The following is a 17,193-nucleotide window of genomic DNA, read 5'->3' as shown; positions in this document are numbered from 1 at the left end:
TGATGCCTTCTGACTTCTGGTGGAACCAGGAATACATGGAGTGCATCTGTATACATGCACACAGGCAAAACATTTAAACACACACAGACACACAATAATGTAAAACCTTTTTATAACATATCTTTGCTTCTGTAAGAGACTAAGTGTACGTAGAGGTGGGAGGGATGCTGGCAGATGCCAAAGTCCCTTCAGAGAGAAGCCTGCCAAGCAGTTAATGGGTGCTAGCTTTAAAAAGAGCGAGATGGTTCAGTGGGCAAAGGCACTTGCTGTTAAGTCTGACAATCTGAGTTTGACCTGAGACCCATATATGGTAGAGGGTACTGACTACCAGAAGGCATTCTCTGACTTCTATATATCCCCACCCCCACACCTCCTGCAATTTTTCTTAAAGAGGTGCTACCTCTGCCACCAACTTTTAGTAATTCCTTGGGAAGTTCCTCCCCTTCTTTGGGCCTTTATCTTGATTGACAGGTCCAGATTGGTCCTTTCTGGATGTACATGTTCCTACAAACAGCACTGAGATCAGCAGAGAGAAAAGTTTACTCGAGCATACCACACTAGGTTAATATACCATTCCTAGTGGACACTGAGAAGCTACTGATTGCGTCGATTCATGAATGGCACATGTGCCATCTTTCCTTGTCACACCACAAAAGTAGGGTTTATTGATCATATTTTTAAAAATGCTAGTATAGTAGCTCCAGGAAGACAGCTGTGGAGTTCAATGTCAGATCACTTGACATTTTGAGAGGCATGTGCACAAACACAAGTGACCCACACACACAATCTGACATATTTTTCTTTTCTGGTTTTTCAAGACAGGGTTTAACCGTATAGCCCTTGCTGTCCTCGAACTCACAGAGATCTGCCTGCTTTTGCATCCCAATTACAGGGATTGAAGGCGTGTGCCACCATGTCTGGCACAACTTGACATCCTATAGCCAACTTACCGGTCAGCATAACGCAAGGTATTCAGTGTGTGTTCTGTGGCTATGTGGCTCGGTGAGATGTTGGCGATCATGCAAGTTTTGGCATTGCCAATGAAAGAGTCCTTCAGGACCTGTCAAACCAAGAGACAGGCCAATGAATAATGGGCATATTGATTACTTATGTATGAAGATGCTGGCCATAGCTTTCTCTATTCACAAAAGACATTTTACAAAAGAAATACATTAGATTGGAGAGATGGCTCAGTAGTTAAGAGCACTGGCTGCTCTTGCAGAATCAGGATTCAATTCCCAGCATCCATATGGTGGTTCACAACTATCTATAATATAACTTCAGTTCCAGGGGATCTGAGGTCCTCTTCTGGTCTCTGTAGGCATACATGTGGTGCAGAGCATAGACATATATGGAGGCAAGACATATAAATGAATAAAAAATAAATCTAAAAAAAGAAGGAATAAGAAATGTAAATAACCATAAACAAAGCAAAAGGTACTTACTAGTAATCAGAGAAACACAAATAAACAACTAGAAAAACTAATATTTATGTTGCTGAGGAGACAGCTCAGTGGGTAAGAACCTGCATGAGGACACGAGTTCACATTCCCTCATGTAAAAAGTGAGGTATAGCTGTGAGCACCTACAATCCCAGAACTGCTGAGCAGTGGGCACGGGAGGGTTGATGGAGCTGCTGGCTACCAGCCTTCCTCCAGGTCCAGTGAAAGATCATATCTCACAGGAAAAGGTGGAAAGAAAGTGACAGACCTTGAGGTCTTCAGGCCTCTGACTGTACATGGGTGAAGATACATACAACTAACTCATGTTCATACACAGCCCTGCACACAAATGAATATAAAGGAAAAATAGTTTATAAAGGAAAACCCAGCATTTTAGTACATAAGCTTAAGAAAGTTTGGTGAAAATGTGCCCAAACTTTGAAAAGTTTAAGTGAAAACCTCCCTTACACACTCTGATAGTTAACTTTAATTGTCAACCTGATTAGATTTTAGGGTACCTGTTATCTTTTACTATTTTTTTTCCTAAGTGGCAAAAAGGTCTCCCTAGGTAGCCCTGGCTTGTCTAAAACTCACTACTAGGCTGGCCTCGAATTTACAGAAATCTGTCTGCCTCTGTCTTCTGGGTGCTAGGATTAAAGATGTATGCCACCATGCCTGGCTCTATTCTATATAGATTATTGAGATTATTCTTTTTTAAAAGTAGAATCATGTTTTCTGGGGATAAAAACTTATTTAAAAATAAAAAGTTAAATGTCAGAGTCAGGAATGGTATCCTGAGTTTCTGGTTAAATCGTGTTTGAGCAGAAACACTCAGGGTTGGAAAGATAGCTCAGTGGTTAGGAGTGCTAGGAGTGCTTTGCGCTCTTCCAGGGTCTCAGTCTCAGCACCTATATATTAGGTGTTCAGAACCCTCTGTAATGCAGCTTTAGAGGACCAGATGCCTTCTTCTAGACTCTGCAGGCAACTAAACTCACTCCACTACAACCCCATATGTACCTACACATATACACATAATTGAAAGACAGAAGTCACATTCATTGCAGAGGACACTAATTCTGACTACTGAGAGTTCTCATCCGAGGTCTTCCTCCTGCCCTCCTCACACCCAATCTTTCTTCCACTGTGTATAGGACCTAAGGTTGAAAGGAGCTCAAGACAATGTAATGACTTTCACATCTGTCCCTCCCTAGGCTGCTCCTCTGCAGCTCAGAGACCTGGTACCTTTCAGCCATTTTCATGACAACAGAAAGTAAAAGTTTTCTTTATTTGTATTGCTCAGAATACACAGGACTGGGTCTGGTAGTGTGGGCTTGTAATCCTAGATGCTCAGAAGACTGAGGCAGGAGGATACCAAGTTCAAGACTCAGGAACCCTACTAAATAATAAATACAAATACTTTCTCCAGTATTGAGAATTAAACCTAGGGGCATATCAGGCAAGTGCTACCACTGAGCTACCTCTCCCCCTGGCCCCGAATATTCCCCATTGTTTTGTTGGTCAGGGGTGGTGTAGGAGGTCCTTCTGTTTATGTGTTGCTTTCATTGGTTGAATAAAGAAACTGCCTTGGCCTTTTGATAGGACAGCAATTAGGTAGGCAGAGTAGACAGAACAGGATTCTGGGAGGAAGAAGGCAGTGTGGCAGATGCCATGAATCTCTTGCCTGAGGTGGACGTAGGTTAGACTCTTGCTGGTAAGCCACAATCAAGTGTGATACATAGATTATTAAAAATGGGTTAAACTAACATGGGAGAGTTAGCCAATAAGAGGCTAGAAATAGTGGGCCAGGCAGTGTTTAAATGAATACAGTTTTCTGTGTGATTATTTCGGGTATAAACTAGCTGGGCGGCCGGAACAAAGGGCCCGCTTCTCTCGGGTGGGGGGTGGGGGAATGCAGCCTGCCACTTAGTGGACAGACAGGATCTCATTATGTTGCCCAGACTGATCTCCACTGTATGGGCTCAAGCAATCCTTCTGCCTCAGTATCTTGAGTAGCTTCAGGAAGATACCACCACCCCTGCAGTAAGGTTTTTTTACACTGGAAGAACATTGAAAGGTGGTATCCTGGTCAGCTTTGTCAACCTGATACAGCAGAGTCATCAGAAAAGGGAGTCTTTTTTTTTTTTTTTTGAGACAGGGTTTTTTTTCCCTTAACTGCCCTGTCTTGGAACTCACTCTGTAGATCAGGCTGGCCTCGAACTCACAGAGATCCACCTGCCTCTGCCTCCTGAATACTGGGATTAAAGGCATGCACCAGCACTACCAGGCCGAGAAGGGAGTCTTAATTAAGGGATTCCTCAGATCAGATCTGCCTGTGGGTAGGTAGGTGACTTGTTAACTGAGGTAGGGGCAGATACATGAGCTGCACCATTGGGCAGGTGGTCCTGGGTTTATGGAAAACTCACGTAAGCAGAGGTCTGGAAGTGAGCCAGTAAGTGACAATGCTCCATGGTTTCTGGGTTCCTGCAGTGACTCTCCTCAGTGGAGAACTGAACCAGACAGAGTATTTTTATCACAGAACAGAATGAAAGTACAGCTGGCGGTAAGAAGAGCATGGGTACCTTCTTAGGACTATAGCTGCCCTGGTGCATATATCTCTGAGGACACTGAGAGCTCCTGGAAGGAAAATGACACCTAAATTCTTTCTCCCCAGTGTGTTTAGCATGTCTTGGTAGTAGTGGATGCTTGACTAAATTAACAAAGTAATGGAGGAAGGAACAATGAGTGAACCAGAATGAACTCACGGCTTTTGTTTCACATTACCTGGGTCAATTTGCTTTGCCTAAAAGGCGTATGGGTGTGTTCCTGGTCCAGTGCTCGAATACATTCCTTCAGCTGTAAAGTGGGAGAATAAAAGACATATCAATATATCAATATGACAAAAAAATGTGAGGGACAGTCAGACGCTGAATCCATAAGAAGCTTCTTTCTCTTTTAAAGTTTATTTTTATTTTTATATATATGAGTGTTGTGACTATATTTATTTCGGTGTACCATGTGTGTATCTAGTGCCCACACAGGACAGAAAAAGACATCGAATCCCCTGGGACTGGAGTTTCAGACAGCTGCGAGCCAACATGTGGGTGCTTGGAATTGAACACTAATCCTCTGGAAGAGCAGCCAGTGCTCTTAACCTCTTGAGTCATCTCTCCAGGCCGGGAAGCTTAGTTTTCTTAAATAAAAGTAGTCAGCAGTTAAGTGCTGGCTGCTTGCTGATTGGCAGTGGTGCATACCTTTAATCCCAGCACTCCGGAAGCAGAGGAAGGCGGATCTCTGTGAGTTTGAGGCCAGGCTGGTCTTCAAGTTCCAGGACAGGCAGGGCTACACAGAGAAACCCTATCCCCAAAAACCAGAGTGCTGGCTGCTCTTCTAGAGGACAGAGTTTGGTACCTAGTACCCAGACGGGCAGCTCACAACCACTTGTTAACTCTCCTGTCCTCTTCAGACACCCAGACATTGTGGCACACATCACACATACATATAAATAAAACAATAAAAGAAATCTTGCCGGGCAGTGGTGATGCACACCTTTAATCGCAGCATTTGGGAGGCAGAGACAGGTTAATCTCTGTGAGTTCGAGGCCAGCCTGGTCTTACAGAGTGAGTTCTAGGACAGCCTCCAAAGCTACAAGGAGAAACCCTGTCACAAACAAACAAACAAGTAAATAAGCAAACAAACCACACTCAGGAAATTCCTAAAAGAAAGTTAATTGTCCTGTTGTTTCCTGTTCAACAAGTAAAACCAAGCAACAATGGGAAAACACCATCCTGTGCTGTCTTGCTAAGGATCTTACATTCAGAGGCTATGATTCTAGATTAGCTGAGTCCATGATGAGATTGATAAATCCAGGAGACCAGCTTGGGTCCAAAGTCCAGGCTTTTGCGAGGTAAACCTAGCTGACCTATTGTTTCCCTCTTCACAACAACTGATGTGCTCAGGGAGAGAACACACCTAAGCTACTTGCCTCTCTCTCTTATACATATACACCTATAGGAATAAATTCAAGTGCAAATTTGGATAAAAACTGATGGGAAAGGATAAATTGAGCAGCAGAGACAGAATGGTACTGTCCTGTTTGTTTTTTGTCAATTTGACACAAGCTAGACTCTAGCTCTGTTAGAGCTATCTGGGAAGAGGAATCTCAACTGAGAAAATGCCTCCAACAAATCAGTAGGGCATTTTCTTCATTAATGAGTGATTGGGAGGGCCCAGAGCACTGTGGGTAATCCCACCTCTAGGCAGGTAGTCCTGGTTGTGTAACTAGTTTGAGCAAGTCAGTAAACAGTGTACCTCCATGGTCTCTATTTCAGTTCTTGCCTCCAGGTTCCTGCCTGAGGAGCTCCTGTCCTGGTTTTCCCTGATGATGGACTGTAACCTGTAGGCCAAATAAATCCACCTCTCCAAATTGCTTTTGGTCATGGTGTTTCTGTTACAGTAGCAGAAACCCAAGTACTGAGCAATTACTTCACACTACCATCTCCTTTATTTTTCTTTTAATACTATTATTATCCGTGTGTGTGCACGCATGTGTGTCATAGTGCACAACGTAGAGGACAGAGGACAGCTCAAAGGAGTTTGCTATTTTTCTACCATGTGGGTCCCAGAGATCAGACCCTAGATGTCAGGCTAGGCAGTAAGCGCCTTTACCTGCAGAGCCACCTTCCTGGCCCTGGTAAAGTTTCTCAACTATTGAAACTGAGTGACAAGCAACTGAAAGATATACTACTTTTTACGCTTGCGTCCTTCAAGTATAGTTTAAATTTTACGGAGCAAGAAAAAGCTTTTCTTGCATTTAGCAACATTCAACCATTTAGCAACATTTCAAATGTTGCAGAAACATTTCTCTGTCTAACTGGTAGGGAATGAGGAAAAGAGGCAGGGGCAGAAGAAGAGCAGCCCAGCATTGTGGAGAGGCTGCCACGCACATGCAGCCCCGCTCAGGATGCCCACTGTCAGGGGACAGCCTGTGTGTTGCCCTTCTGATTCTACCAGACTCACCATCTGGCTTCATATTAGGGCAAAATCTCTTCGAAAATAGAAAAAGATTTTTAGATTCCAAACAACTCACAGCCAGAAGACTCTGGTTTATTTCCGCGCCTTCCATCTTTGTCTGTCTGTCTGAGTCCCTGGCATCTGCTGCTCTCTCACTGCCAGCCAAATCAATGAAAGAGATCCTAGAAAAAAGACACAGCAGGAACGACTTCTTTGGGATTTTGGTTTATTTCCATATTAGTGACATTTGTTGACCTCAGGAAGAAAAGGAGCATGGCTTATCCTTAGGAAATAAAAGGCATTATTGTTAGTCTTCCAAAAACATCACAGGATTCTGATGTGTCAGCTGGAGCCGGCACTGTTCACTAAGACACTTCCATTGGCTCTACTAGTTATGAGGAAGTATGACTGAAATTAATAAAGCATTTCCCCACAAGGGTAAGTGACCATAATGCAAATCAGTTAGGTGACTACTTAGATAATTAAATAGAAAGTTTTATTGGCTGTTTTCTAACAAGAAAGGATGAAAAAGAAGAGAATGCCTCATTACTCAGAGGTGAGACAGGCTCATCCATCAGCACGGCAGAGTTTGCTAAGACAGCACCAGGAAAGCAATGAATGTATCCAATTGTCTTACATCTTCTTTGAAGAAGAATGGATTCCCCCACCCTCATTTATGGCCTGCAAGCTCTCTGAGGTGCATTCCTTGCTGTTTCTCTGCTGATACTGTGTTTCACGTTAGAAGCAATCGATGTCCCTTTTAATAACTTCGGGTTGACCAACAATAGGTCATTACTTCATGGTTAATCAACTGATGGCACTTTATACAATGATTTATTTCAGGGTTAACAACACTTACTCTATATCCATGCAATGAAGATAGAAAGGGGCAGGGTGTCCCATTTTGAGCATGTATATTTCAAAATTACATATGGAAAGGCAGACAATGCAATTCTCCACATAGTTCCAGCTCACCTGCCAAATGTCCTCTTGGCTGAATCTTTGATCTGAATTTGAATGATAGCGTGGGATCGGGAGGAATCTGCATTGACGCCAGTGGCCCCAGTGCTGCGCTCCTTGCTGCCCTTTAAGATCACCTAAAAATAAAATGCATAGGATGACTTCCTCTGGGAGAAAACAAAGTCCTCTGGCTCTGGAAAGTTGGCTAAGTAATCAGCAGAGACCAGGCATGTAATTTTGTTAGCATACTGCAGTGTTCAATGTCCAGGTGGAAGTGTGCCCAGACACTAAATCATACAGAGTAAGTACCAACAGCAGTGAGAACAATGTGGAATACTAATCTTGTGGGAGAACAGTCAATGGCTCAAAAGCTAATTTACTTCTTAATCTTATGCACTCTTTTTAATATCTTTGATGGATCTAGCCTAACCAAAATCCCCAGGGCAAAAACTTGGCTCCAGAGCAAGGTCTTCGAGCCTTTCATCTATCTTAGTAACTGAAGTAAAGGACAGAAATACATCACAGAATGATTGATCACATCCACCTGCTCTACCAGGATGCAGGGATGGAGGAAGCCAAACCTGATGTTCAGGAACAGGGAAGTGAGTTGTTTCATGTGCCTGTAACTCCCCTTGATACCAGTACTCTCTGACCTCTGCCTGGAAGTCAAGAACTGGGATCTTTTGGTCACAAAGGAATGGAGGAAGGGAGTAGTCTCAGGCCTCCAGCCTCCAAGCAATGAAAATATAATCATATATATGAACATGTTACCCTGATTTAAAAAAAAATTTCAGACAGGGTCTCACAATGTAGCTGATGATGAGTAAGGCATATTCCTTACTCTGCCTCCCAAGTACTGAGGTCTTGGGTTTGTTCCATGGCACCAGCTCTGCCACCCTGATTTTGGACAGAGAAGTACTGATTACAAAGAATAAAAAAAAATTAATCATTATTTGAAAGAATTCTCATAATAGTCTAATGTGACTTAAGAATAAATAATTACTATGCCAAATTTACTATTGAGAAACAAATTCAAAGGTGGCTTCTTATAGTCAAATAAGTGTCATGTGGTGGGGCCAAAGCCCACATTCAGAATATCTGACTCCAATGTCCATGTGGTTTCTACCATGCGCCCACACTGTGCACTTCAGATAAACTTGTTTATTTCATAGTGAATTAAGAGTAAGAAAGTCCTAGGTCATTTCCTTCCCCAGTCTCTCAGAATTTTAATTTGTATCATGTTGAACATGGTCATGTTTTCTACATTAAGAGTCCAAATATTGACAAACTCAAATTCAACAAGCTTCAAAATACCTTATCAAATAGTAGGGGCAAGGGCTTTAATTTTCTTTCTTTCTTTCTTTCTTTCTATTTTTTTATTTTTATTATTATTATTTTTTTTTTTTTTGGTTTTTCAAGACAGGGTTTCTCTGTAGCTTTGGAGCCTGTCCTGGAACTAGCTCTTGTAGACAAGGCTGGCCTCGAACTCACAGAGATCCGCCTGCCTCTGCCTCCTGAGTGCTGGGATTAAAGGCGTGCGCCATGACCACCCAGCAATTTTCTTTTTAAAAAAAACTAATTAAAAATAATTTCTAGGCTGGGAATACAGATCAGCTGGTAAGGTTGGTAGAGTGCTTGTGCTAAGCCCTGGTTTTGAACCCAGCACTGCACATCCTGCAGTCCTATCCCTTAGGAGGCAAAGGTAAGAGGATCAGGAAGTCTAAGGTCATCCTAGTTACATGGTAAACTTGACAGAAATCAATCTGATACACTTGAGGCCCTGTTTCAAAAAACAAAAAGAATTTCTCACTCTTAATCCCAGCATTTTGGAGGCAGAGGCAGGCAGACTTCTGAGAGTTCAAGGCCAGCCTGGTCTACATAGTGAGGCTCTACCTTAAAAGGAAGGAAGGAAGGAAGGAAGGAAGGAAAGAAAAGAAAAGAAAAGAAAAGAAAAGAAAAGAAAAGAAAAAGGAGTCTGTGGAGATGAATTTGACTGAAGTCCTAGAATGCTATAAGTAGAGTCTTTACAGCATGATTGTGGTGGGAATTCAGAGGACCAGAATACTGACAGGAATGCAGGCAGTAAAGACTGTCTCACAAGCACACAACTGGAAGAAGATTAGAAGTCATTTATTTTGGCAAAGAATTTGTCTATATTTTGTTCATGTCCAGAAACTTTGCAGAAGCTGAATTTAAAGGTGATTGACTAATTTGACTTGAAAGTTCAAGAAAGCATAGCATTGGGCTGGAGAGATGGCTCAGTGGTTAAGAGCACTGGCTGCTCTTCCAAAGGTCCTGAGTTCAATTCCCAGCAACCACATGGTGGCTCACAACCATCTGAAATGAGATCTGATGCCCTCTTCTGGCCTGCAGGCAGACACACAGACAGAATATTGTATACATAATAAATAAATAAATATTTTTTTTTAAAAAAAAGAAAGCATAGCATTCAAGCTGTAGAAGTTACCGTTGTTTTCAGCTAGATTTATAGTAACGATCAGAAGCAAAGAACAGGGGATTTTAAAAACATATAATCTGGCTAGAAAAGGAGTGATCTGAAAGCTGTGAACAAGGAGGGTGGTTTATTAAACAGATTAGTGCCATTAGAAAGCACCAAGGGCTGGGTGGTGGTAAAGCACACAAGACCATGACCAAGATATGGTAAGCTCACGTAGTAACTTTACAAAGACAGGAAGAACTAACATCTATATATAAATTTCCAAAACGAATGGTTGCCTTCATCAGAATTTCATGGGAAATATAGCTTTATAAATTGTTACATATGCCACAGGCTCCTCAGTCCACATCAAAAACAAAAAGAAGTGGGATTGGGAATGGGAAGGAGAGCCAGAGCACCCCACTTGTCTGGCCACAAGACTTTAACCACCAAGCCTTCCTACACAAAGGTCAAAGCACAGCAAACACCTGATGTGCATGCTATCCTTGTCTGAGAAGCGGTGGCTCTGTTCAGTCTCTACTATCCACACCCAACTGAGAGTCACCTAAGGATCTTCTTGTAGGGATCTTTACAGACGAAGCAATGATAAAAACATGAGCAGGTATCACAACTCTTGAGAATAAAAACCTGTGATTATATAAGTAGCTATTGGGCTACAGGGACGGCTCAGTGGCTAAGAACGTTTGCTGCTCTTGAAGAGAATCAAGTTTGGTTCCCAGCTTCTATACAGAGGGAGGAGGAGGGGAGCTCCCATTCTCTATAACTTTGGTTCCAGGGTACTGATACTTTCTGGCCTCTTTAGGCATCTGCACTCAGATGGCATACACTCACATAAACACAAACATACATAAAATTATTTAAAAAATTTGATTTTTATTTTGTGTGCATTGGTGTTTTGCCTGCATGTATGTCTGTGTGAGGGTGTCAGAACCTCTGGAACTGGAGTTACAGACAGATGTGAGCTGCCATCTGGGTGCTGGGAATTGAACCCAGGTCCTCTGAAAGAGCAATCAGTGCTTTTAACCACTAAGTCATTTCTCTATCCCCAAAAATAAATCTTAAAAAATATAAAAAAGCTATTAGAATGATTTAAGTCGGAAATCTCTAATTGACTGACCAAAAGTTAGTTAAAAAAACAAAGACTTGAGGGGCTGGAGAGATGGTTCGGCAGATAAGAACACTTGTTCCTCTCGCATAGGATCCGGTCTCAGTCCCCATCACATATACACATACAGGCAAAACACTGCACATAAAGTAAACTAAACAAAGTTTTTTTTTTCCTTAAGATTATTTTCCTTTTTCAAGAAAGGGTTTGTCTTTGGAGCCTGTCCTGGCACTAGCTCTGTAGATCACGCTGGCCTTGAACTCTCAGAGAACCGCCTGCCTGCCTCTGTCTCCTGAATGCTGGGATTAGAAGCATGCGCCACCACCACCCAGCGGGAAGAGCAGTCTTAACCTGTAAATCACCTCTCCAGCTCCCCTAAACAGTCTTTTAAAGGATAATAATAATAAAAAAAAATCTTGAGTCCAAATATGGGCAATATGTCAAGGCAGTTAGTTCTTCATAAGGGCAGAGTAGTCCTGGTGTCTGCACTGCTGAGGTCAGGTAGCCAGAAAGACCTGGAAGGACAAATTTCTGGAAGAAAGGAGAATCCTGTTGTGCAAGCAGTGTCAGGTAGCTGTGCTGGAGTGAGCGTGAGGGTTATCTGAGGGTAACACTTGAAGATGACACTTTAACAAACACATGGGTGATACCTGAGTGGGTATGAACACCAACATCTGAGAGAGTATAGGTGTAATTCAAGTAGGCAAGTGCTGTGGTTTCAAGTCAATAAATGTTTATGAGAGTAACTGTGTCAGGTATTCATAATTTATGTTAACTTTCCACCTGGATCTCTGATATCTTTCTGATTGTAGTTTTATTTTATAGACTAGGGGGATCAATGACAATAAATTAATAACAAGCTAACAAACAAAAACCAAGTTAACAAACAAAAGCCTTCATGCTTTTTTTTAAGGAACAATACTTTAGGATAAGGCAATGCCATATACTCTTCCAAGAGAGGCTCATGTGACACAGACTGCCGTTGTGGGCACAGTTGTGGGGCTGGTGGTGTAGATCAGTGGCAGAGTGCTTGCTAAGCGTGTGTGTGTGTGTGTGTGTGTGGCTCTGGATCTGACCCCTTGCACTACAGGGAGGAAGTAGCACAGTTATAGCTCGAAGCTAAGGAAAAGGGATTTCCCTAAAGCATTTGTTCCTTTTCCTCTTAAGAATACCAAGGCCTAGAGTCACCTCAGACTCCTAACCAATGAAGGAATGGCTGGGGAAAGTACAGCAAGAAAACTACAGAGAATACATGTGTGAGAAACATTTTCCTTCAGATTCCATACCTAGCACTTTGTTGTGTTTTTTTGAGACAGGGTCTCTATATAGCCTTGGCTGTCCTGGAATTCACAATGTAGACCAGGCTTGTCTTGAGCTCAGAGATATCCACCTGCCTCTATGGATATCTGGGATTAAATATATGTACCACCACACCGTACTTTCATTATGTTTTAATGGAAGAAATGAAAAAAAGGGCCCATGAATGATCTAATATAAAGTTGGGGTTGAGCCAGGACAGCCCAGAGCTCAGTGGCAGAATGCTTACTTAATGAGTGTAAGGTTCTGTGTTTGAACCCCAGAATCTGTTCCCCCAAGAAAGTCAGGCTTGAGGATCATTAAAAGAAGGAGGATCATTAGAAATATATTTGTGCTGGGCGGTGGTGGCGCATATCTTTATTCCCAGCACTTGGGAGGCAAAGGAAGGCGGATCTCTGTGAGTTCGAGGCCAGTCTAGTTCCAGGACAGGCTCCAAAACTTCAGAGAAACTCTGTATCAAAAAACAAAACAAACAAACAAACAAAAAAAGAAAAAAGAAAGAAGAAAGAAAGAAAGAAAGAAAGAAAGAAAGAAAGAAAGAAAGAAAGAAAGAAATTTGTGCCAAGTGGTAGTGGTGCACACCTTTAATCCCAGCACTTGGGAGGCAGAGGTGCACAGATCTCTGTGAGTTCAAGGTCAGCCTGGTCTACTGAGTGAGTTCTGGGACAGCCAAAGCTACAGAGAGAAACCCTGTCTCGAAACAGACAAACAACAGAAATATATTTGTACATAAATCAATAAATTTAAACAAGAAAAAACAATAATCAATTAATATTGTATATCACAGAGACAGTGTAAGTGCTAAGGATAGTAAAAGGGCTCTTATTTTCTATATTTCTGCAATGTTTAGATTTAACAGTAAGCAAATACTATGTTTATTATAGCAAATGGATAACTTTTAATAAAGAAGCAGACTTTCAAAATTCCTTTGGAAGGATACACAAAAACTAATAAAATTAGTTGCCTCGGGAAAAGGGAATGGAAAGGGTATTTTCCAATTCTTTGGATTTTGAGATCTTGTGAAAGTATTGCTTATTAAATTTTTATTTAAAATAAGAACACTTGCCTCTAGCAGCTTTCTCCTAAGCCCACTGACACATAAAATATAATCACAGTCTTTGAGAATGGCCCAAGAGCCCATGCATCCGTTTCTGCAACATGCCCTGCCTCCTACACTCAAGGGCACTGTGGAGAAACAAGCTATCTTCAAAAGGTAGCTCACATTATACAAATGTGTGTGGCATCACTGCCCTGAGCATTTATCTGAGCCATCACACTTGCTAGGAAGCAAAATGAAGTGTTTACCCTGGGTTGAGGCTGCTGTGGGGTGTAAGGAGAAGGGTGAATTACCTGTAGGAGGAGCTCTACACTGTCCACTTGGAGCTCTCGAAGGCCAGCTATCTGCACCACATGCTTGCTATCTTCTCTTGCGAAGAGCCTGCAGATGACAAGCTGTGTTTGGTATGACAGACACGGGGTTGTATCTTGCTTTCCCAAAACATTCTACGAGTCTTCACATAGTGGTTTTGCCATTAGTATGGGATGGATCTGCTTCCCCTCCCCAGCCCTACCTTCCTAACGTGAGCTTCAGACTACCGTGGTGGTCCTTCCTTGTTGTAAACAAATAAGTATCTTTGATTAAAATAAAAAGAATAAGCATAAAATCCATACATTTTCCAAACCAAGGACAGCACAGTCCTGGCTAGTAACCAGTGCAATGGAGGATTCAGGATCTTTGCTGTCTAATCAACTACAACTCTAGCCTCTACCTGTTAGCTGCTCTCCTCTTCTCTCTTGTGGAGAGAAAACATGTGGTCCCGGGAGCAGCAGCAGCCATTCTGTATCGACAAAGAACTAGCTCCACAATGAAGGTAACAAATGGAGGGGAGGCAATGCAGAGAGATGCAAAGCAACCGTGTCATTATCCCTGAGCAATGGAACAGAATATCCCTGAAGTCTCCCTAGCCTTCCAATTTATCTGAGCCAATGATTTCCCTAAATACAGTAGGGTGGAGTTGTTTTTTTTTTTAATTTGTAACAGGAGTTCTGATACGTATTTTTGTTTTGTTTGAGACAGGATCTCATTATGAAATTCAAGCTGGCCTCCAACTAATTTACATAATTCATTAAAGAATTATATTCTGATAAAGCTGGATATTCTGTCTCTCACACACACAAACATGCACACAACAATTACATGTATAATGGTGACTTTTACTTAAAAGAAGTAGGCATCATGACTAGAGAGCTTTGGGGGATCAGGAGATGAGGCAAAGTCCCACTGTGTAGTTCAGGCTGGCTTTGAAACTGTGACCCTCTTGTCTTAGTCTGCTGAGCGCTGGCATTACAGGTCTGTGCTATCATTCCTGGGTAAAATGTTTCCTTTCTTTTTTTTATACTGAGGATTGAATTCAGGGCCTTACACATGTCAGGTTAAGTGTTCTACTACCCAGCTACAGCCTCAGCTTGGAAAGGGCTTTTAAGGAGGGTTCCTGGGGTTGAAAGAAAAGCCATAATTGAGTTAAATGGAGGTTTAAACACCATTACAGAGATGGTGACTGAGAACAGTAACTCTCGCCCAAAGGATTCACTGAGTAGCACTGCCTCCGTTTGACAGCTATGTTTCAGAGATGGACCCTAAACACTAATTTCTCTCAACTGTGACACACGGGCATACCTACTTGTTGGGATGGTAACAGTGCACCTGCTGGAGCCTTTCCTATCAGTAAGAACCACGGTCTCCTAACTGCACAGGAACTCTCCGACACCCTACTCCACTGCTTGCCTACAGCACATGAACTTGAATGTCACACTGGACACCTCCACAGGCTTGCGTGCCTTTGCTGTGGTGCTGGTCCAGCATTACTAGCCTTCTTCCACACTTAACTTTCCACTCAGGTATCAGTAGTTTACTCTGTGGTGACAATCCATTACCTTCTGACCTCTCTCTCACCTTTCTATGCTCCAGCTAGTAGACCCCTTCACAACTTTGTTGCTTGCTGTTCAGTTTAAGTCACATGTTCCCACCTAAACAAAATTTCATTCTAGAAACACATATAATAGGCACACTGATACAGTTCTAGTTTACTTTTATAAAAGCAATAAGCTGAAGGCTGATAACAATTAAAAGTTGAAGGTAGCCAGGTGGTGGTGGTGCACACCTTTAATCCCAGCACTTGGGAAGCAGAGGCAGGAAGATCTCTGCAAGCCTAGTCTATGAAGTGACTTCCAGGACAGCTAGAGCTGTTACACAGAGAAACCCTGTCTCAAAAAACAAAAGACACAAATAGTTGAAGGTGGGACAGTGGGACAGCTCCCACCACCAAACCTGGCAATCTGAGTTCCAGCCCTTAGACCAGAGGCTCTCAACCTATGGGTCACGACCCTTTGGGGGAGTGCTGAATCACTCTTTCACAGGGGTCACCCAAGACCATTAGAAAACACAGATCTTTACATTACAGTTCACAACAATAGCAAAATTACAGTTATGAAGTAGCAACAAAAATAATTTTATGGTTGGGGGGGTCACCACAACATAACATGAGGAACTGTATTAAAGGGCTGCCGCATCAGGAAGGTTGAGAGGCACTGCCTTAGACCCACACAAAGATAGAGACAGAAGAGAAATGACTCCTAAAGTTATTCTTTGACCTCCACATCCCCATCATGTCACACGCACACTTACATACATATACATACACCCACAAAATAAAGAAATTAAAATGTAATTTGAGAGCACTGGCTACTCTTCCAGAGGACTCAGGCTGGTTTCCAGCACTCACATGGAAACTAACTGTCTGTAACTGCAGTTTCAGGGATTCTGGTGCCTTCTTCCAGCTTCCATAGGCACCAAACATGCATGTAGTACAAAGGCATATAGGTAGGCCAAACACCCACATACATAAAATAAAAATAAATCTAAAAAAAAGTTGAATGTGAAGAAAAAAGGCATTTTTTGACAATTTCAGAAAACTGTCATTAAATTAACTCTAACATTTAAAGGGAAATATATAAATAAATGTTGATTTCCTGACATTCTGAAATTATTATCTTTTTCACAGGAAAAATGGGGAGGAGTCTTGGTAGGTACTAAGATGTTATTCTTTTAAAAACATTATTGGAAACTGAAGCTGTAGCCCAGTGGCAGAATGACTGCAAACATGTGTGAGGTACTAGGTTCAAGCCCCAGCATTGAAAAGATGTTAACTGATGGCTACTTTACATTTTTCTCCAACTGAATTAACAGTTTAAAAAATATGTACTGAGCTAAGCATCGCGGCAAAAGTCTTTTATTTCATCACTTGGGAAGGAGAGTCAGGATGATCATAAGTCCAAGGCTGCCCAGGCAAAACAGAAAGTTTTATAGCAGACAGGACTATACGGCCAGACAGCCTCAAAACAGAAAACAGAAGAAAGGGGAAGAAAGAACATCCTATGTAAGAAACTGTCATTTCACAAAAATGCCTGTCATTAAAGTCATGTGACCAGAGTGATTCCATGGAGCTCTGGCTCAAACAGTGATGTAGAGACCAACAGCTTCTGACTCTTAACTAGTACCGTTTTCTTCTATTTAGGAGGTCATACAGTTGTCCGCAGTAGATCTCATAGAAGCTAATCCACACAAAGAGGTTCCTTCTTGGCTGGGATACTTTCAGCTGCCTGAAGATATCTTTGGCGGCCAAAGCATACAATCCTGGGTTTTGATGAGTTCCTATCATAGTATAGGTTTTTCCAGCACCTGTTTGTCCATATGCAAAGCAAGTGGCATTGCCTCTGGGAGAAGAATAATTAGAATTACTTATAAATATTTAAAGAAGTGATAATTTACATAGAGACATTTAACGATGTCAGGAAGAAACAGAATCCTTAAAGAAATCTAGCACATAATTAAGAAGTCTTA

At 42.0% G+C, this 17,193-nt stretch overlaps 1 protein-coding gene across 1 annotated transcript in view; it reads right to left on the bottom strand.

Annotated features, from left to right (window-relative positions):
* The window catches only part of Kif24 (kinesin family member 24), a 58,246-nt gene that overhangs the window by 6,852 nt on the left and 34,201 nt on the right, over positions 1–17,193 (bottom strand). Inside the window, exons 5-10 of the mRNA XM_048420311.3 lie at positions 16,851–17,066; positions 13,644–13,731; positions 7,429–7,550; positions 6,530–6,635; positions 4,224–4,295; positions 951–1,060 (exon numbers count right to left, since the gene is read on the bottom strand). Coding sequence (XP_048276268.3) covers positions 951–1,060; positions 4,224–4,295; positions 6,530–6,635; positions 7,429–7,550; positions 13,644–13,731; positions 16,851–17,066 — 714 coding nt within the window. The remainder of the gene's footprint in view (positions 1–950; positions 1,061–4,223; positions 4,296–6,529; positions 6,636–7,428; positions 7,551–13,643; positions 13,732–16,850; positions 17,067–17,193) is intronic.

This window comes from Myodes glareolus, chromosome 16 (assembly GCF_982192425.1).
Source record: "Myodes glareolus chromosome 16, mMyoGla1.1, whole genome shotgun sequence".
Classification (NCBI taxonomy): domain Eukaryota; kingdom Metazoa; phylum Chordata; class Mammalia; order Rodentia; family Cricetidae; genus Myodes; species Myodes glareolus.
This window is presented reverse-complemented; position numbering and strand designations above follow the sequence as displayed.